The sequence below is a fragment of the Onychostoma macrolepis genome, chromosome 22 (genome assembly GCF_012432095.1).
Source record: "Onychostoma macrolepis isolate SWU-2019 chromosome 22, ASM1243209v1, whole genome shotgun sequence".
Classification (NCBI taxonomy): domain Eukaryota; kingdom Metazoa; phylum Chordata; class Actinopteri; order Cypriniformes; family Cyprinidae; genus Onychostoma; species Onychostoma macrolepis.
The window spans coordinates 34,713,135-34,735,520 of NC_081176.1; the positions used below are offsets into that span (position 1 = coordinate 34,713,135).

At 40.4% G+C, this 22,386-nt stretch overlaps 1 protein-coding gene across 1 annotated transcript; it reads right to left on the minus strand.

Annotated features, from left to right (window-relative positions):
* Positions 1-4,402: 4,402 nt before the first annotated feature.
* On the minus strand, positions 4,403-22,353 carry LOC131530780 (endoplasmic reticulum metallopeptidase 1-like). The gene is made up of 15 exons (XM_058761226.1): positions 22,034-22,353; positions 20,679-20,962; positions 20,223-20,350; positions 19,903-20,008; positions 17,555-17,701; positions 17,202-17,294; positions 13,333-13,545; positions 11,072-11,325; positions 10,244-10,418; positions 8,195-8,385; positions 7,250-7,402; positions 6,786-6,961; positions 6,561-6,676; positions 4,674-4,831; positions 4,403-4,601 (listed from the first exon to the last, which is right to left on the minus strand). Exons 1-15 carry the CDS (start codon positions 22,351-22,353, stop codon positions 4,425-4,427), a joined length of 2,691 nt encoding a protein of 896 aa, XP_058617209.1. The 3' UTR covers positions 4,403-4,424.
* Between the last annotated feature and the right edge of the window lie 33 nt (positions 22,354-22,386).

Below are 22,386 nucleotides of genomic sequence, written 5' to 3' on the forward strand. Positions count from 1 at the left end.
ACAGAGCAAACAGGTCTGTGTGGATGATGCAGTCAACATGGGACTGCATTACATCCTGCAACACCTGGACAGACCAGGGACTTATGTGAGGATCCTGTTTGTAGACTTCAGCTCAGCCTTTAACACCATCATCCCAGACACCCTTCAGAATAAACTAACTCAGCTCTCTGTCCCCACCTCCATCTGTCAGTGGATCACCAGCTTCCTGACAGACAGGCAGCAGCTAGTGAGGCTGGGAAAATACACATCCAGCACCCGCACCATCAGCACTGGCGCCCCTCAGGGCTGTGTTCTCTCCCCACTGCTATTCTCCCTCTACACCAGTGACTGCACATCTAAAGACCCCTCTGTCAAGCTCCTGAAGTTTGCAGATGACACCACACTGATCGTCCTCATCCAGGATGGTGATGAGTCTGCTTACAGACAGGAGGTTAAGGAGCTGGCTGTCTGGTGCAGTCTTAACAACCTGGAGCTCAACACGCTCAAAACTGTGGAGATGATCGTGGACTTCAGGAGAAACCCCCCTGCTCTCCCCACTCACCATCATGAACAGCACTGTGACTGCAGTGGAGTCATTCAGATTCCTGGGCAGCACCATCTCTCAGGACCTGATGTTGGACATTCACATTGACTCTATTGTCAAAAAGGCCCAGCGGAGGTTGTACTTCCTTCGCCAGCTGAGGAAGTTCAACGTGCCACAGGAGCTGCTGAAACAGACCTTTCTGGAGCAGATAAGGTAATAATGAGACATCTCTCTCTTTTTGCACAGAATGCTGTGAGTTAATTTGTGATAGTCTGCAGCCTAAGCCAAAGAACAGACTTGCTCTGGAGAAAATGCATCTCCATGACTGGTTTAAGGTATGGAGTCCTTATCTATCCTTTCTCCATTACACATAAAGTTTGCAGTGGGGAAACATCGTCGACTGTGAATGTGCTTAATCTTCTCCCCTTTTTCAGGTATTCATTTTAAGGGTCATTGTACAGAGACGTCCACTTTTCTGTCCCTAGACTTCACAGAAATATTAAAATTGAAATACACATTAGGGTTACAATTTATATATATAATTTATTTATTTATTATTTTTTTTAAATGAAACGATGTTATTCGAACAATTACACCTTCCTGAGCCATCAATGTGGCATTTTTTTTAATTAATTATATAGAATTCCACAAAACTGCTTGTCCCCACAGCCATGTACAGACTTGGGTAAAGTTGGTTTTATATTCGCACATTCAAAACATTTCCGCGTTCAATAAATTTCTAATTATATGTGCAAAAAATGTTTATTTTGCGAATTCTAATCAGCGACATCATTGTAACCTAGTACATTTTTTTCACAATCGATCAAAATGACCCAGTATTGTTTTAATGTCATACTTACTTGTGAATGTCCGCTGAATGTCCAATGTAGCGTGATTAACAAAGTAATTGAATGCTATAGTCTGAATGTGCCAATATAAAACCAACTTTACCCAAGTCATGTACAGAGGGAAAGTGCTTTATTTTGAGGTCAAAAACAGGATTTTCTACCATTTAAAATACAAAAGTCTATTCATAACTTTCGAATATATGATGTGGCATCATATATGATGGCATAAAAAAAAAAGAAAAAAAAAAGCCAAATAAATATTATAAAATATATAATGAAAGTAGTGGTCCCCTGGAGTTGTGTCACTGGTGTTACCGTTAAACAACAGTCTTTTATTTTGGAATAAAAAAAAAAAATCACATCACATCACTCGACTTCCTCCTTCCTGTTTCCTGAAGATCAATGAAAAAGGCCCATGTTATGTCCACTGTTTAAATTCCACAATTATTGAATGTCTGTACAGTGAAGAAAAAGGCCAATGTTGCTGTTTTGAAAAGTTGTTTATTGTTAACTGTTTAAAAAAGATTACACAAAGTTTGAAGTGGGGAAACATCGTCGACTGCGAAGGTGCTTAATCTTCTCCCCTTTTTCAGGGGTATAACACTGGACCGACATTAAGGCCTGAGTTGAGGGATGGAAAGGCCTCTAATGTATTTGTAGGGCTACCACGTTCTTGACTTAAAGCAGCTTTTATTAAGCAAATATTTGCATCTGGAGGTATTGCTTGCTTAGAGATATGTACATAATAGCTATTTGTATATAATTATTTATATACTCTAAAGAGTCTCATAAATTAAAGTATTTTGTAAAAAAGTCCCTGTAGGCAAATGTCAGGCAAAGTCATGTCAGTCACTTCTGAAACTGTTATTGCCCCACAGCTTCCTGTCATGAACTTCCTGTTATGTGTCCATCTCGGGGGATGTTGGTCTCGGTCTGAGGTATTTAAGGAAATGTTGCAAAAGGATCAGGGCCTTCTGTAGCCAGAAAGAGCACATAGGATGAAGTGTTCGCACACTTCACATGTATTTTTCTCAAGTCAGGTATGCTTACTCTTAGATTCATCTTTGAGATTTTGATGTTTTGTATTGATTTGAAATTTTGAATTGGCTATATAATTGGTATAATACACATTTACCTGACTGATAATAAATTGTTACATTTGAATTTATTCTGACTTACTCTGAAATTATTTTCTCAAGCAGATTAAGTGAAGGCGTATGTTACCGCAAACATGCGTCCAGGGTTAGAACAGACTAGATCTCAGGTTAGATGGAGCATGGGGCACATCTGACTAACTGCTTGACTTTAGTTAAGTTGTTATGCAGTTGCATCTACTATGGGGGGCTAGGTAAAATACTATCGAAATACTAGCATGGTTCGGGCATATTTCATAGTACTAGCCATAACCTCTGGTTATTGTCTAAGCTTTATTCAAGTTGTTATATAGTTAGACCAACTATAGGGGGCTAGATAAAAACACTATTGAAGTATCATAGTGCTAGCCATAACCTCTGATTATTGTTTGAGCTTTAACTAAGTTGTTACATGGGTGACTATAGGGGGCTAAACAGAACCACCATTTAAATAATGGTAAGCATGGGCGACCTATTAAACAGTTAGTCATAACCTCTGACTAATGACCAGACTGGAGGCCGGCATGATGCACTCTGAACGACATAGATTCCTAATGAACGAGTACATATAAAGTAAAGAGTTAACTAGAATAATCAAATGTCAGATTTGAATTTAACCTAAATTTAATAACTTTGCGTGCTGAAAAGACCGAACATGCAGGAAACCTTCCTCCACGATTGGATACCGTCCTTGGACCAAATTCGTGGACCTTACAATGTACTCACTCTGAGCATTCAGATCAAACATTTACACCACTATATGAAAAATACACCGTGAAAAGTCCCTGCACAGTGGAGTCGATGGTCTTTACACTGTTCGGGCTTCACACAATAACCTTTTTTATACCCCTCTAACAAATCACTAATTGAATTCAGCTAGACACACTTTCCTGTTCATCACAACAAATGGCCAAGCAAGCGCAGACACTGACAAGATACACGATACAGTATGAGACCAAATTTCAGCAAATTTAGCCCTGATGCTTTTGAGTCTTATAGTAGACCACAGCCACTGAAAGAGCTTAACGGCTGAGACAAGAAACGCTAGATGCCATCTGTTAGGATGTAATCATGCCGCGCGGCCGCTAGAGGAGTTTCTCAGCGTGGATTTCCCTCGATATCCGGGGCATTTAGACTCCTTGTGGGGAAGCATCGATGGTACAGCATTTGGTTTAAACCTATACTTACTGTATATCCATCGCCACCTGTAAGATCTTTCAGTAGCTGTGGTCATCATATCAGTGTTTTATTTTCTGAGTTGTGTTGTGGTAAAAATAGCAACAGGTAGCGCTCTAGCTTACGTCATCAGAATAATGGTGCCCCCCAAAGTCCAAAATGTGTGTGATTTTTAAAAATAACATAAATCTTTGGTTTTCTACTACATATCTGAAATATGAGACATTATTTACGTTATATTAAGCCATACAAGTCTTAATACCCAGGGATCCCTTTAAAGCTTATATGTTTATGCGATCCTCAACAGTAGTGACAATTTTTCCAGAGATAGGAAGTACTTTGTTACTGTACTTAAGTAGATTTTTCTGGTATCAGTACTTTATTTCACTATTTATTTGTGTGTGTGTGTGTGTGTGTGTGTACAGTATGTGCCTACTTAACCATATTTTGGGTTAAGTTCATTCATTGTAATTTGTACCCAAAAGTGAGGTAAACCTGACAAAACCTCCAAAACCCTTCCTTTGGGGACATCCTCATCTGTAAAACAGGTTTAAAAATTAACTAAAAGTTTTTTTGAAATTGTAAAAATGCAGAAAGTTTCCTGTAAGGGGTAGGTTTAGGTGAAGGGTTGGTGTAGGGCAATAGAATATACGGTCTGTACAGTAGAAAAACCATTACGCCTATGGAATGTCCCTATTTAGATAGCCAAGTAAACGTGTGTGTGTGTGTGTGTGTGTGTGTGTCTCAGTATCTGTACACGTGGTATGTGCTGATCCAGGAGGATGAGAACACCCAGTCCGGGAATCTCTTCAGGAAGGACTCGAGCGGCTCTGAGCGTCCGTCTGAACCAGAGAAATAATGAGCGGAGATGGCCAGAGAGATCAAGCCCTCGTCAGGAGACGTGTCTGAGGACTTGAGCGGCTGAAGATGAGAAAACACAATAAACGCTGTGATGCTCCTCAGGTTAAACGTGGTTCTGGAGCTCAAACTCACCGAGATCTCAATCCAGAAGGTCCAGGCCGGAGCGTCGAGACCGTGAGAGTAAAATATGAAACTCTCTCCGCTGTGGCGCAGCATCCCGCTGCCGAACGACCAGCCGCTCAGAGACGCTTCGGCACGAGGACTCAGGGACAGAGACATGTGACTCGGACCTAAAAAAGGACAACAGATGTTCAACACCATTCATAAACACAGAGAGTGTGTTTGTGACTCTGAACTAAACGAGTCAAACACACGGACTGGATTACTGAATGCTGCTGAGTATTGCATTTTGTTCTCTAAAACAAAGACAAATATTTGTGTAGACAAACAGACAGACTGCGACAGTCTCATTCAGTTTGGACCAGGGTTGTTGAACTCAGTTCCTGGAGGGCCACAGCTCTGCATAGTTTAGCTCCAACTGATCCAGATAATCAGGTCCTTCAGGCTTTTTTGAAAACTAGATGGTTTGTGTGTTGGAGCAGGGTTGGAACTAAACTCTTCAGGGCTGCGGCCCTCATTTGACGCCCCTAGTTTGGACTTTCTTTCAGTTCAGGTGTGTGAGATTATCCTTGTTTTCTTGTTTGTCTGTGTAATTAAGTTCCTCTGATTCTGTTCTTTGCTGTTGGCTCAATAACCAGTAACCACTGACTCAATAACCGCCGTTATTCTTTGTATGTATGTGCTATCAGGGACACGCTGTCAAGAGCCCACGCTGTTGAAGGGGATCGTGGTGCTGACGAGATCGGGCAGCACGAAGGAGCGGATGGTGGTGAATTTTACATTTTTTTTTCCCTCTCTCCCCTCTCTCGTCTCTGCCTCTCCTCATCTTTCTATCTCCTTTTCTCTCGCCTCGTCTGTCCTTAACGTTACCCCCAGGTACGCCGCGGCCGCCGTGATTGGCTCCTCCCAGAGAGGGGGGAGGGGGGGGAGTAGAGTGCACAGCGATGACAGTGCGGAGGAGAGGAGAGGACCAGGCCTGGACTTTTATTTGTGTTTTGTGTGCGACAGTCGTCCGCGAGGGGCTGGCGCTTTACTTTTGTGTTTATTTATTTTATTAAACTTGTATGAATGTTCGCCGGTTCCCGCCTCCTTCTTCCCGTATCTACGAATTGTGTTACATTGTCCAAATGAAGTTCTCAGCAATGCATATTACTAATGAAAAATTAAGTTTTGACATATTTACGGTAAGAAATTTACAAAATATCTTCATGGAAGATGATCTTTACTTAATATCCTAATGATTTTTGGCATAAAATAATTTTGACCCATACAACGTATTTTTGGCTATTGCTACAAATATACCCAGCGACTTAAGACTGGTTTTGTGGTCCAGTGTCACATATATTATTCACATAAAATTATACAACTAGTTGAAATTTTTTACATCTGCAATACTAAAAGCAGTTTTTCAACATGATTCTATTTGAAAAATGCATTTATAAAACTAGTACTAGTATAAAACATACAAATATAATTATAAAATAGTTGAAAACGGTTCTATTTGTAATATACTGAGGTTACGGTCTGGACTCAGAGGTGCCAATTCTGGAATATGGCCATGGCACGTCTTCTGACACAGTTGTTTTAGAAAAAGCTACACACGCCATCATTTAGGGTTAAAGAACTGTTCATGCTAGAAACATAATAAACACTGTAATAATGATCCAATCATAGATTCCTAAGTGTTTGCCTTTTAAATCCAAACAGTGACTGTTTTTTTTTTTTTTTTTGGCTGGGCAGTGTATATAGTTTTAAAATAGTTTATAATTTTGTTACATTTTATAATTTAAAAAATGTTTTTTGAAAAATAAATTTAACAACAGTCATTATTATATTTAATGAAAATCCAGCAGATATCATTCCCATTAGGATCACGATAAAATGAGGCTGGAGTCTCACCTTTGACCTCAAAGGTCATTTTAACGGTTCCCCATTGAGTCTCCTGTCTGGATAAGAGCTGGAACTCCAGCGCAGCTTTAGGAGAGACTTCAGGAGCCGGAAGATACCAGCTCTTCCTGAAACAATGAGAGAAAGACGTCAGGAGCTTCAGTGGCTCAGTTCAGCTGGACATGAACTCCATCATTCTCTATACACTCATCGGACAGGAACTGGAGCGTGAGGAACCTTGTGAAGCCGTAGTAGGGCAGCCAGTCCTGACAGTGTGTGCCGATGCTGTCGTTGATCTGTGGGATGTGTGGTGTGATGTGCTGCATGCCGGTGTAATCCATATCGTTGATACATAAGCCTGAGTCGGAGCTCTGCAGCGAGCCGTTCAGTGTGTGGAAGCTGCGAGTGATGTGCTGGAAACACACACACACAACTGACTGATGAAGGCTGACCTCACAACTCGTACAATAATCCATTCAGCTGAGCATTATTTGATCGATTCATCAGATTTAGACTCATTTTACTGAAGAATTCTTCTAAAGTACTTTAAGAAAAAAATACAAGCTTGGCAACTAAATAATTAAAATATATACAAAAACTTAAACAAAATGCTTATTTAAAGTAAGGACAATACGTTATGGTCTGAGTTTCAGTAAAGTGTGAAGACCCTGCTGTAAAGACGGATCAGTGACCAGCTGTACCTGGATAAAGACGCGCTTGGGTCGTGGGCTGGACGGGTCGGCAGAATACGGGAAGAACAGACCACAGCTGACCAGAACAAACATCAGCGTGAACACTGACCCCAGAACAGCTAAGACCCGCTTCGTACTGTGGGACAGATAGATGAAATGAATCTGGAGAGAGAGAGAGACAGACAGACAATAATTAGAACAAGATGATTTAATCCAGGGGTTGACAACCTTTTGGGCATGAAGTGCCTTTTTTAATTTTTCTGGTTAACCGCTGTGCCAATATGTGAGTGTGTGTGTGTGTGTGTGTGTGTGAGACCAGGCCAATTGTGCATTACAACCATTCAGTTTAATCACCGTTCTATATTAATGCACTGCTTTTATGGACACACCTCGCGCACACAGAAACATTCAGGAGCTCAGAAACTTGACTTTAAACGGGACTTTATTGATACTGAATCGCTACTTTATATTTCTCAGCAATAAGGGGGGTAAAATCACTTTTTAATTAGGAGATCCTAACAGACTGTGTGACTGTGAGGAATGATTACCTCAAAATGTACGTCGGTATGCAGTTTTCTCTATTGCTCATGTGCCAATGATTATCCCTCTGCGTGCCACTGTTGGCAAACGTGCAATAGGTTGCTGACCCCTGATTTAATCTCTTGTTGTATTTGAATATTTGACAGTTTGAACTTGAATTCACTATAAGTTGTGTACTTAGGCACTATTCTATGACGTTTTATAGTATGAATAGTGTGTGTAGTGTGTTCACACTGAAAATTCCAAAAAGAAAAAGTACATTTTAAATACCCGGATGATGCACTTAAATAACCGAAAAATGTGTGGTGTGTTGAACACTTCATGGACTCAACTGTCGCAACAGTGCATAAGTACATAGAGTATAGTGTGTCATTTGGAACGCAGTTAAACTTACAGTTAGTCTGTATGACTCACAAAATAGGAAGACAGAATTACGGTCGCCACGGTAACTAGTGACGCCAGGATGATGTCTGGTGGGATTTCCTCTTTGCTGCGGCCCATAATAGGTGTAAAGACCTCAAAAACCAAATGGATGAGGAACAGGATGTAGACATATGGCACAGCAAGACCCGTCAGGTACAGGACGGAGTACAGCAGAGACGCTCCTACACACACACACACACACACAGAGACAGCACTAATGACCGTCAGCACAAACCATGTGGCACTAGATCATGAACGACCTCAATTAAACAGAGCCCTGATTTCTGCCCTTTGACCCCATCCTGAGCGAAACTACTGCAGAGACCTGAAACATCCTAAAATAAAAGTCCAGCTTTAATACACATATTATAAAGTCATTTTGTCCAATTCTAATAAAAATATTAAAAATAATTTTTTAATTCATAACCCGTTTTAATTCAAATATTAAAGTGCCCATATTATGCTATTAGAAAGGTTCATAATATGGTTTTGGGACCTGCAAACAACAGGTTTACATGCATACAAGGTCAACACTTTAATTTTCTTATAATATGCATTTAATTTTACCTTATCTCAACAACTCTCAAACGAATCATTCAAAGATTCATCTTTCCTTAATCCTCCTATGCATGAGGCTACTCTGTTCTGATTGGTCAGGTTCACAGCAAATCCCCGGTGTCAAATGAACACTGCTGAGTGCCTATATGTGTCCACACTACAGAGTGTACAAAGTAACATTGAAGCAGTGTTAAAGTTAATGAGGTAATTAAGAGATTCATTGAGTGATGATTGACCATTATTGAACACACCTGATGTTAACAAGCAGAATCACCAAAGAACAAGATCACAATTGTTTAAGTCACCATTATAGTGGTCAGTGTTTAGTTGGGCTCTTGTGACGTCTGAGGCTGAGACTACTTGATCCTTGACTTTTTAATATTACATTTCGTTTGGCTGCTACAGCTGAATCATAACAGCCAGACTTTTGCAAAGAGCAAAAGTCATCAGGTGGTGATGACTGTTTCAGCATATCCATTATTTGACCTGAATCACTGAACTCATTTAGAGTCTGACCTCTGAGTTGAACTTCCTTTATTGATTACAACAACCTTGTGATTCTAGAGTGAAAGATTTTGGAAGGACTTCTTACAAGCTGTTCTGATCCCAAAAAAAAAAAAAAAAAAAAAACACCTAAACAAAAGTTTTTCTTTTAGGCGCACACAAGAATCAGAGTATGAATCTCAACAACGGTGACAAACAGCATATTCAGATACACAGATCAACTCTGAACATCACAAAACAAGCTACTAAAAAGTCACATAAAAACAGCAAAAAGAAAAGAAAATAGTAGGAATAAAAGAAATTACTAAGACAACTGTGCTCATAATTTATGCATGCCACAATGCATGATGGGAGCCGTGGATGAGTTTGGATTGGCTACAACATGCGCTTTTGATGGTCACTGTTGTTGTGATTCTCACACTGATTCTTGATGTCTGTGTGTCTAAATTAAAGATAGTTTTAAGTTTTTGATCAAAAGTTTTAAAGACATCTGTCTGATTATACTGAACATGTCAGAACTTAATGTTGTTCACAGAGTTGACATAACCAACAAAGAAAACCTAACTCAGTTATTCAGATCACTACATGATTATTATGTCAAAACAGAATCATCAACAACTGATGACTTTAGCTTTTTGCAAAAAAGAAGCGGTCGTCAGTAAAATGATGGAAACACAGCAAACGTTTGTGATTATACTGCTGTGGTATCAGAGTAAAGATGAATTTTAAACACTTATGCAATTATGCAAATGTACTAACTTGTGCCGTGAACTTTGAATTTAATACGATTCTTTCAGCAGTTCAAAGTCAACTCTTTCTTTTGAGAGAAATAACTTTATTTATAATGCAGTTTCAGCTTTACAACTTTGCAGACTGTTTTCATTCACATATTAGACACTGCATGGAAGGTCCTTTTCAGAAATCCAATTGGGGCACTTTAAAATGATTATGTTGTATGTGTGTGGTGTGACCTCTGACCTCTGGCTCTGAAGAGCTTTGTGAGCAGCAGTTTGCTGATGAGCGGGAACAGGACCATCATCATGGGCACATATGCTGAACACCAGCCGCGGTGAGTGAAGAAGAGCAGCACAAAACACCACAACAGCAGACTGCCGTCAAAGAAGAGCTCGGCCAGATCCACACGACTCATGCTCTGAACCACACACACACACACACACACAGAGAGACAGACACACAGACACAGATTTCACATTGCTTCTCTTTGTATCATCATCATCATCATCATCTCTTCTCTGATTTGAAATTAAAAATAAATGTTATTTATTTGAATAAAGCTTCTGATTGGGCATAAAAGTATTGGGCATTGTTTAAATTAAGCTAATTTGTCATAAAATGGTGTGTTTAAAGTTTAGGTTAACATCAGTTCAGTTGATCAGGAAGCAGAGTTGCTGAAGTGTGACATCTGCCAGGGTGTGGGTTAGTGGAAGTTTCTAACCGCTCTTCCCATATCATGCCAAACCGTGCATTTAGCACAACAACAGAGAAACTGGCAAGCACGCAACAGATGAGCGACCGATCCTGAGTGCTGACATGACTACATGCATTCCAGCAGCACGCGTCAACATTCCGGGAGAATTCCGTCCGGGAACAGTTTGGAATTGTGCCATGCGTTTGGCCCAGCGGAGGAAAAGCGGCTTCTGTTATAACACTTCACCTCTCAGCACACCTGCTACTAAGAGCTGCAGAGACACCTGTCTGTCTCCATCAGATCTGTGACTTCATCCGTCGTGATGACAGATGAGTTTGTGTGTCAGTAAAGTGTGCGGTGTTTTGTCCATCACTCACCCTGTAGCAGCGGTTCTTCACTAGCGTGTGGATCAGCAGGAGAACGCAGACGGCGGCAGGTCCGTACAGATAGACGGCGGCGTATAAGTTACTGTACCAGAACATGGAGCGGCCCATCAGCGTGACGAGCCAAGCCACGAGCAGAACCATCAGCAGAGAGAAGAACCAGCTCAAGATCAGCACAAACACCGCACACACCAGATTACGCATGTACCGGCCAGCTGCACAGATTATGTGACGCGCCAAAACACACCCTGTCACAGAGGAGCGGAAAGAGCTTATTCAGTGTTTACATGAATAAATGAATACATGAATTAATTATATAATACATGAATGAATAAATAAATAAATACTCATAGTAGATATTAAAATAATTATAAAAGCACAGGAACTTCAATAAATAAAGACAATGCAGTACTTTAACAATATTTTTAACATATTTAACAATATTTTATTCAATAAAATAAAATATAAAGTATAATGAACACTATCAATATTATATAATATAGAGGTGCTGGTCATATAATTATTTCACTAATTCCATTCAAAAAGTGAAACTTGTATATTATATTCATTCATTACACACAGACTGATATTTTTCAAATGTTTATTTCTTTTAATTTTGATGATTATAACTGACAACTAAGGAAAATCCCAAATTCAGTATCTCAGAAAATTAGAATATTGTGAAAAGGTTCAATATTGAAGACACCTGGTGCCACACTCTAATCAGCTAATTAACTCAAAACACCTGCAAAGGCCTTTAAATGGTCTCTCAGTCTAGTTCTGTAGGCTACACAATCATGGGGAAGACTGCTGACTTGACAGTTGTCCAAAAGACGACCATTGACACGTTGCACAAGGAGGGCAAGACACAAAAGGTCATTGCAAAAGAGGCTGGCTGTTCACAGAGCTCTGTGTCCAAGCACATTAATAGAGAGGCGAAGGGAAGGAAAAGATGTGGTAGAAAAAAGTGTACAAGCAATAGGGATAACCGCACCCTGGAGAGGATTGTGAAACAAAACCCATTCAAAAATGTGGGGGAGATTCACAAAGAGTGGACTGCAGCTGGAGTCAGTGCTTCAAGAACCACTATGCACAGACGTATGCAAGACATGGGTTTCAGCTGTCGCATTCCTTGTGTCAAGCCACTATTGAACAACAGACAGCATCAGAAGCGTCTCGCCTGGGCTAAAGACAAAAAGAACTGGACTGTTGCTCAGTGGTCCAAAGTTATGTTCTCTGATGAAAGTAAATTTTGCTTTTCCTTTGGAAATCAGGGTCCCAGAGTCTGGAGGAAGAGAGGAGAGGCACACAATCCACGTTGCTTGAGGTCCAGTGTAAAGTTTCCACAGTCAGTGATGGTTTGGGGTGCCATGTCATCTGCTGGTGTTGGTCCACTGTGTTTTCTGAGGTCCAAGGTCAACGCAGCCATATACCAGGAGGTTTTAGAGCACTTCATGCTTCCTGCTGCTGACCAACTTTATGGAGATGCAGATTTCATTTTCCAACAGGACTTGGCACCTGCACACAGTGCCAAAGCAACCAGTATCTGGTTTAAGGACCATGGTATCCCTGTTCTTAATTGGCCAGCAAACTCGCCTAACCTTAACCCCATAGAAAATCTATGGGGTATTGTGAAGAGGAAGATGCGATATGCCAGACCCAACAATGCAGAAGAGGTGAAGGCCACTATCAGAGCAACCTGGGCTCTCATAACACCTGAGCAGTGCCACAGACTGATCGACTCCATGCCATGCCGCATTGCTGCAGTAATTCAGGCAAAAGGAGCCCCAACTAAGTATTGAGTGATGTACATGCTCATACTTTTCATTTTCATACTTTTCAGTTGGCCAAGATTTCTAAAAATCCTTTCTTTGTATTGGTCTTAAGTAATATTCTAATTTTCTGAGATACTGAATTTGGGATTTTCCTTAGTTGTCAGTTATAATCATCAAAATCAAAAGAAATAAACATTTGAAATATATCAGTCTGTGTGTAATGAATGAATATAATATACAAGTTTCACTTTTTGAATGGAATTAGTGAAATAAATCAACTTTTTGATGATATTCTAATTATATGACCAGCACCTGTAAGCCTCCTGATATTTGATAGAAAATCAAAAATGTCCAAAGAAGTGTTCTTTTTAAAAATGCCCATTAACGAATTTTCTTAATAACAGCATTCAGTGATAACAGGAAAATACACGAACACAATTAGTGACAGACTTATTTCTGGTCATGCTATCCATTACGTACCCACACTGCTGGTTAACAAGCATTTCCCGCCCAGGTAGATCACCGTGGCGACGGCCGTTATGTAGTTGATGACGGTGCCGACGTGAGCGGGATACGCCAGCATCATCAATCCCAGCAGGTCGAAGAACACCATGTTTCCATGGCGATACTCAGAGGAATCCGCCAGTTCATCTGACATCACCAGGTGCTGGAGGACAGACAGGATGTTGTCGCCTGGCGACAGAGATGAACAGGAAGTCAACACAGCTGAATGCCGGATGACACATTACAGTAGCAGTGATGTCTGATCCACAGAGAAATATAATATAATATCATAAAACATACAGCACTGGCTCTACATTCTGATTGGACAAGCCGCATCTACAAGAAGTTATGCAAACAAACGTGTTGCACATGAGCTGAATACAAGACTCCGTTTGCTTATTAGGCTAATGCATTATTCATTTTGATTATTTTATTAATAAATTTAGTTACTTACGGAACATTGGCTTCTTTCATTATATTGCTCTTCTGCAGCTTTACAAAAACAATACAACAGTCGAAGTCAAGCATTACGGTACAGAACAAGAGAGCAGATATAATGAACGCACACACACACACACACAGACATTAACTGAATCTTTCGAGACGTTTAGGAGCACAAAAATAAATCTTGTAATATTCTGAAAGATTTTATGTATCTAGCAAGAGTCTCTAACATCAAAAGAATGTTAGAGGATCTGTTCACTGACAACAACATTTGCACAAGTCATGAAAAATGAGAAGCGATTAGTCAGCAGAGAAAGCGGTAGCGCTTAAGTGTTTGTTTAATACTGTTGCTGTTGTTTAGATTTTAACTTGCTGCTAGGAGGGATTATTTCATTTACTATCTATTTATACTTTTCTTCTATCGTAATAATTTTTATTTTGATTGTACTTATTTGTAATTATAGAATACTTATATAAACAGAAAAAGCGTTTGCTTTTTGTATTGCTCGCTTCCTGCACTTAAGTGCAAACTGTCCAAAATTTTATTGCAGCTAATCCTTCCCAATCTACACTCAGTATCCTGGATTCATCCAGAAGACTCAGCAACCCCTGCTGCTCACCCTATGCAATAATAACTCATTTGAATAGCATGCTATTACTGTAACACCTCCTATAAAACTTCATGTTGTAATAATTTACCGCCCTCCTGGTCAACTGGGCACCTTCCTAGAGGAGTTGGATGGGCTGCTGTCCTCATTCCCCGACTTCAACATCCATCTGGAGAAGCTTTATGCTGCAGATTTCCATTCACCCCTTGCTTCATTTGATTTCAAACGCCTTACCACCACATGCACCCACAAATCAAGCAAAGAACTTGACTTAGTTTACACTAGCAATTGTACTGCAGACAGCATTTTGATAAAACCTCTACATATCTCTAGCCATTTCTTCATAACCTTTAACCTACATTTTGATATTGTGTTCCCTTTCATCCTCCCATCTTTCCTCTGTAGTGTCCTCCTCTCTTCCCTCACCTACCCATTTCTCATCTCTGGATGTGAATGCAGCAACTGACACTTTATGCTCTACTTTAACTTCTTGTCTAGACGATATATGTCCTCTTTCCTCCAGGCCAGCACATGCTGCTCCCTCTAACCCCTGGTTATCAGATGTTCTCCATGAGCATCGGTCCAAACTCAGGGCAGCAGAGAGAAAATGGCGCAAATCAAAAGATCTGTCAGACCGGAGTATGTATCAGTGTTTGTTTTCATCTTTCTCTGCTCTGTGTCCACACTGACAACTACAGACCTGTCTCTCTCCTTCCATTCATAGCGAAAACACTCAGACGAGATGTTCTCAAACAGGTATCACTATTTTCCTCACAGAATAACCAACTGGATCCCAGCAGTCAGGTTTCAGAAGTGGACATTCAACTGAGACTGTGCTACTGTCAGTCACTGAAGCCTTGCGGATTGCAAAAGCTGATTTCAAATCATCAGTTCTTATTTTGCTGGATCTATCTGCTGCTTTTGACACTGTCAATCATCAGATACTCCTGTCCATCCTCTCATCACTGAGCATGACAGGGATTCAACTTCGCTGGTTTGAATCCGATCTCACTGGTAGGTCTTTCAAGGTGGCCTGGGGAGGGGAGGTATCCACAGCACATCAACTGGTTACTGGGGTTCCACAGGGATCAGTTCTTGGACCCCTCCTCTTCTCCATATACACTACATCACTGGGACCCATCATTCAGTCACATGGTTTCTCCTACCATTGCTATGCTAATGACACAGCTCTATCTTTCATTTCAACCAGATGATCCAACAGTAGCTGCACAGATCTCAGGCTGCCTGGAGAACATCTCAGCATGGATGAAAGAACATCAACTACTGCTCAACCTGGCAAAGAGAGCTTCTTATCTTCCCTGCCACTTCACTCTACAGAATAATCTCACCATCCAGCTAGGTTCTTCTACAATTACCCCATCAGGTTTGGTAATCTTGGTGTAATCTGACTTTCAAAGACCACATTGCAAAGATTTTGAACGTGTTACGTGTCGCGTGTCCATATTGCACCAGAATCCAACACTGCACTCCCTTGGGTCTGAAGCAACACACCCGCCACGTGTGAAGTTGATTGGATGAACGGTTCTCGACATAATCAAATGCAAACAGACAGACAGACACACAGAGATTCCTGCCTTTATTAGAGAGAAGAATATGTTCAGCCCCCTCCCTCCGAAGCTTCGAATATTCGGTGTTGATTACTACCGAAGCTTCAAAGCTCAAAAAATGGTATTCGGACCAGCCCTAGAAATCTGAGATCTAAAAATGAGCAATGCCTCGTAGAACCATCACAGAGAGGCACAAAATCACTTTCCATTTTCGCTCATCATTCCTGGCTGGTGGAATGATTTTTCCCACCCCCATTCGAAATGCTGATTCCCTGGCAATCTTCAAACGACTATTTCGTTACCATTTGACTTTGGATAAAAGTGTCTGCTAAATGAATAAATGTGAATGTTGTGAGATTTACTAAGAGCTTGTGTCAGTGCAAACTCTCTTTTGGCATTTAAAAACTACTGTTAGGGTGAAGAATTAGCTATTTTGTGGCTGACCTTATTGAATATGCATTTGTAGGAATTTTCCTTTCAGACGCAACATTTATCCGAGGAGAGGATTTAAATGAATCACGCAACATGATTTGTTAATGTTTGCAGTAGTCAGTTTACTGGTATTTGAGCTATTATTTATCACTCCAAAAACATGTCTTGAAGCAGACGCTGATTTGTGCTGCTCTTGGTAGAATGAGATTGTCATTATGGAGATGATCTGTGTCTGTGCTCATTGTCATTAAATCACCTGCAGAAATTTACACTCACATCTGCTCTTTTATGTCATTATAGCACTCTTACACTCATTTGCCCTGCTTAGTAAAAGTAAATGTGGCCCTAAGACTTATTTCTATGCATAGAAATAAGTAAAGCCCTCTTAAAACAGTGTCCATCCTTGATTCGATTCGTCTGAAGCGCTGAGTGTGAGATGTCTTATCGGAGCAGTAACACACAGCGAGAGAGTGTGTTTGTGTGTATAATGAGAATGCAGCTCGTCTCAGGTCTGATTTTCTCTCATTCAGTATTTCAAGTACATTTGTGCATTTAGCAGATGCTTTTATCCAAAGCAACTTACAGTGCATTCAGGCTATAGGTTTTTTTTTTAATCAGTATGTGTGTTCCCTGGGAATTGAACCCATGACCTTTTGCGCTGCTAACGCAATGCTCTACCACTGAGCCACATCTTAAACAGAGCAGCAGCTGAGAACTTCATTCTCTCTGAAGCAGATGTTTTATTTCCTAATATCTTCATGTGAGGCTGTAGATCAGGAATCAGACGTCTCACCTGCTCTCTGGATGGAGTCGGTGTGGATTCGGTCTGGAGTGTCATATTTCGTGTGATAGAGGAAACCGTTCTCTATGAACGCCAGATCAATTCCTGCAGAATGAGACAGAGGAAGATTTGCACTTAAGAATATCTTAAACATGATCTGACAGTCTCAGTCAACACTCCTGATTTTATCATTACCATTAACTTTTCTTCTTACATCAGCAATACATTAACACAATAAATATGCGTTATTACTGTAAATATGCTTTCAATCTGTAAAACGTAATTCTGTATTGTTGTACGGTAAAGTTCTGGCAACCACAGCTGCCATGTTTTTTACTCTGATTTTTACAGTGTGTATTTCATACCAGGAATATTCCCAAAGTGACTGAAGATGTAGAAGTCTGTGCCTGAAGGAATGAGTCCGCTCTGGAAAATCTCCTGACCAACCACTGTGGCGAACGGGTGAACGGCGGCTCGGGCGTAAGCCTGGACCAGCCACGGGTTCCTCGGACCTCAAACACACACACACAAGGCTCATTCTACCTCATTTACTCACCCTCACGTTTAGTCATTTGACAGAATGATCACACTGCTCTTTTCCATGTCATGGAAGTGAATGTGAACAGACAAATTATCAATCTGATGAACATTTGTGTTGCACAAAAAACAAAACACATCTGGTTAAGATCAGCCATCCTCAACCTTTCTGACTCCAAGACTCCATGTAAGATAATGTCTTTCCTCTGGTTCATCTGCTGTAATGTGTATTTATTTTTAATTTATAGAAACCTGGAAATGTATAGTTCCCCAGATTAAAGCGAGCAAATAGTTATAATTAAACTTCCAGAAGTTTTAAGTATGAAAGCTTATTTCTGCCACAGAATCAAAACATGTAAATGCTGACTTTTCTGACATTTTCTCATAATTTAGATTTTTTTTTTTTAAATATACATACTCAGAATTGTGAGATATAAATGTGGAATTGCAAAGAGAAAGTCAGAAGTGTGAGATATAAACTTGTTAAAAAGGCAATTGCAGATTTTATCTCACAATTCTAAAAAGGTTGCAATTTTATTCTGTAAGCTTCTATAGGCTCCTGCTCTTAGTAACCGGTGAATTTACAGTCATTTACAGTCATTCCTGATTTACTGGATAAAGATAAAATATTTGATTTTTAAAAATATTGTTACTTGCAATTTCTACCTGATATTTTATATATTACTTACGGTGGCTGAGAGAGCTCAACGCGCTGCAACTTCAGAAAACACATGCAAATAGAAAAAGCACCAGCAAATCAAGAAAACATCTTCTTCAGTTTGACAGCAGGTGGTGCAAATGCTCACAACACAACCAAATAAAGAATTTTATTTGCAGTGCGTTTCTTTGTTTGGTTGTGTTGTGAACATTTGCAGCTTGTGTGTTGTCAAATTGATGAAGTTGATTTCTTAATTTGCAGGTGTTTTTTCTATTTGCAGAGCATTGAGCTCTCTCAGCCACCGTAAGTAATATATAAAATATCAGGTAGAAATTGCAAGTAACAATATTTTTAAAAATCAAATATTTTAAAATTTTTAAAAATTTAAAAATATTATATGCCATAAAATTTATATTCCTTATAAAATGCCCATTACGTTTCAAGGTTTTACTAATTTCATAACATTTCCTGGTCTAGAAATCACTTTTAAAATGAGGCTTCCTCATTTATCCCTGTTAGGGGTGGGCGATCTTCCCCAAAAAATATCACAATCTTATAACTGGTGTCGCAAATTCTTCCCAATTTTGAGAGGTATTATCGAGAACATCTAGACTGGAACAAGGCTATGAACTTATTTGCACCATTTAATAAACACAAAATTGCATGAAAGAATCAGCTGTCATATTGGTCATTAAAGCCTAAGACTAAGCTTAAAAAACTGCCTCACTGTGTGAATCAAATGTACATTCATTCTTATTAAAGTTATAACAATATTCGGACAAGAGCAGAGAGTGATGTTTCCCTTGTCTTTTGTTGTTTGATTAACATTTTGACAGAGATAGCAGCAGGTTTATTAGGCTACTGTCTCTTTAAGACCGAAAGCGCTGATCTACTGACACACAGTAATTGTTTCTGATCACTTAAGACATAACTGACAGTCTTTGTGTAAAGTAGACTGCATTTTACGACAGTCACAGTACACGATCGGACTGATTTGGACGTTAAGTTTAGGATGGATGAAAGCGCACCGCTGTAAAGGAGTGGAATCGAAACTGAAACTAAAATTCATCGCGCTAGTTCTGCTAGGCTAGCTCACGCCCACGCGACAGTGAAAGACCCGCGATAGAGACGCGTGATATATTTGACCACTCAGTGTAGGCTGTCATTGCTGTAGTTTTAACACTATTATGAGGGCATAAAAGATCAGGATCTCTACGATTCGCTTGAAAAGTAGATCGTGGACGTCTTCGAGATCGATCACGATATTAAATCGTCAGGTCGCCCGCTCCTACAGTAGTCCTACTCCCAGCTTTTCAAGGCTATGTGAATTCTGGGGTGAATGAATATAAGAAATATCTTGGTTTTTAATTGTTTTAGCTGACTGTCATGCTCATTTTGTCTTCTGGAGGCGACTGGTTGAGAAGCGCTGGTTTAGTGAGAGTAAATGCTGATGCTGATCTATTTCTTTAACTCTGGCGCTTGTTCTGCAGATTCCAGGTGTTGAGCTCAGATACACACCTGTCTGAAACACCAGCTCTTTCCCCCCCACTCCTGCCGCCTCCAGATTCACAAACGCTCGCACCTGCCGAGCCCAGGGATGCTGGGTAATGAAGCCGTGACTGGCCTGAGAAAGATGGATCTTATCAGACATCAAACTCCACCTTTACATGCATGAGTGTGTGTGTGTGTGTGTGTGTGTGTGTGTGTGGCAAACACACAGTGAGACCATGAAAGATGTCAGTGATATAAGTGATTCACATCAAACCAGCTGAACACATTTCAAGGAGATGATCACATGCTCACTGAGGTCAAAGGTCAGCTGTTCTGTGACCTCTCACCTGCAGGTAGGTCTCCTCGGCCCCGTTGAACAGGAAGATGACGCCGTGTTTGAGAGGCGTGGAGAGATTCGCTAAAGAATGTAAAACCTCCAGCATCACTGAACAACCTACGGCGTCATCGCTGGCTCCTGAAACACACACACACACACACACACACACATTATTAATCACACAGATCTAGAAACATGACTCAAAGAAAAAATAAAACCAATTTATACAACACACTTTAATCCTGTCAATCAAGCGCAGTACTAAAACCCAATCCCATAATAATACACTATATATCCATAAATAATCCATCCATATGCAACCAACATCAAAGAAAACTGACAGCAAACGCAACAAAACCTTAAACTGCTCAATCTGATCACTGTCACTCCAAACCACAGCAAACTCAGCGTCTCGTGAGCTAGAAACCACAGACAGCAGGTTCACTGAAGCGCTGTAGAAACGCACCTGGGCTGTTGGCCACCGAGTCAAAGTGGCAGTTAGCGAGCATGAAGTGCTGAGCGCTGGTCTTTGGCTGGAGTTTGACGGCGATGTTGGTCAGGCGGTCGTAGCAGCTGATGCTGAAGCAGCCGCTGGGCCGCTGGACGTCCACTATGATGGAGTGAGGTCCGGCTTCACTCTCGGACCGGATCTGCTCGATCTGATCCAGCAGGTAGTTGACTGTGGTGATCTCGTTCTCTGGGCTCCCGACGGTCCGCGGCCCGACGCTGGTGATCCGCTCCAGATGCTTCCTGATTCACAACATAACAGTGTTACACATAAGGCCTTTGTGCTGTTTTTATTCTATTCTCATTTATTACTGAATTGAAGCGCAGAAGCCAAAAAGAGTGTCATTGTACCCGTGTATAATGACAATAAAGACTATTCTACTATACTATCCTAATCCACACTATTCTATTCTATCATTCACTTTCGTGTCTTCTCGAGCAAATAAGCAAATACACAAAATATTATGTCACAATGGCTGTCTTGACGAGTATCCAAGTAACGCAGTCAGTTGCGTCTTAAATAAACAGTTTAGAAAATATTGGATGTGTGTCAGAATAACAGATCCATGCATTTCTTATATTAGGCTAATAATGTTAATCACAAAAGAAAAACAGGAGAATCACTCACTAAGTAACTTCTGTAACTTTAAGTCAAGGCAATTCACCTTTATTTATATAGCGCTTTTAACAATACAGATTTTGTCAAAGCAACTTTACAATATCAAAATAGGAAAATAGTGTCAATAATGTAAAATGACAAGATTAAACACTCAATTTTCAGTTAAAGGCATTACATTATTGAATTCAATGATGTCATCGTCCAGCTCAGTTTAGTTTAAATAGTATCTGTGCAATCATGTAGACGAAATCGCTAGAAATTAAGTGTCCCCAACTGAGCAAGCCAGAGGAACCAGAACTCCCTCTGTGACAGAATGGAGAAAACACCTTGGGAGAAACCAGGCTCAGTCGGGGGTCAGTTCTCCTCTGACCAACTTTAATAGGTAATTGTGTCTAATTACGTCATACAGTAATACAGTTTTCATAAGCACAGTAAAATATTGTTTATTTAGTTAATTTGTATTGTTAAAGGTCTCTCTGAGGGCTAAGCCCCCACTAAAGATGAAATCCTAGAACCACTCCTGCAAACAAATAACTATTTTGTTTATAATTCATTAAAAATGAATGCGCTACTTGGGTAAAGTTGGTTTTATATTCGCACATTCACAACATTCACACATTCCCGCGTTCAATAACTAATAGTAAGGTGATTACGCAATACCATATATTCAAAGTGCTACCTATGGTAAAGTGTACCTGGCGCGGACGGAGTTGAAGTGTCCCGGGCTGCTGCTGATGATGAGCTGCTGGACTGAGATCAGAACCAGAATCCACAGCAGAAACCCGAACCCGAGCAGCAGAATCACCGCTGAACTCTCGCGCATCAGCCGCTTGTGTTCGCGGCTCTGGGGCGCGTTCAGCGCGGCTTCCTCTTCATCACTGTCCCGCTGCTGCTGCTGGTCCTGCTGAGAGTCTCTCTCGCTGAGCTGAATAAACTCTGGGTCGCTCATTGCGCTCCGAACGAAAAGAAAGAGGCTCAGAACTACTTGGGTAAAGTTGGTTTTATATTCGCACATTCACAACATTCACACATTTCCGCGTTCAATAAC

Bases quoted from the DNA above. Each gene is read 5' to 3' on its own strand.
- LOC131530780 (XM_058761226.1), bottom strand. From the start codon at position 22,353: ATGTGCGAATATAAAACCAACTTTACCCAAGTAGTTCTGAGCCTCTTT. The intron at 20,351-20,678 runs GTGCGTTTCTAC...TGTGTGTTTCAG, and splicing joins CTCGGTGGCCAACAGCCCAG to GAGCCAGCGATGACGCCGTA. The intron at 4,832-6,560 runs GTGAGACTCCAG...GTCCTTTTTTAG, and splicing joins AATGACCTTTGAGGTCAAAG to GTCCGAGTCACATGTCTCTG.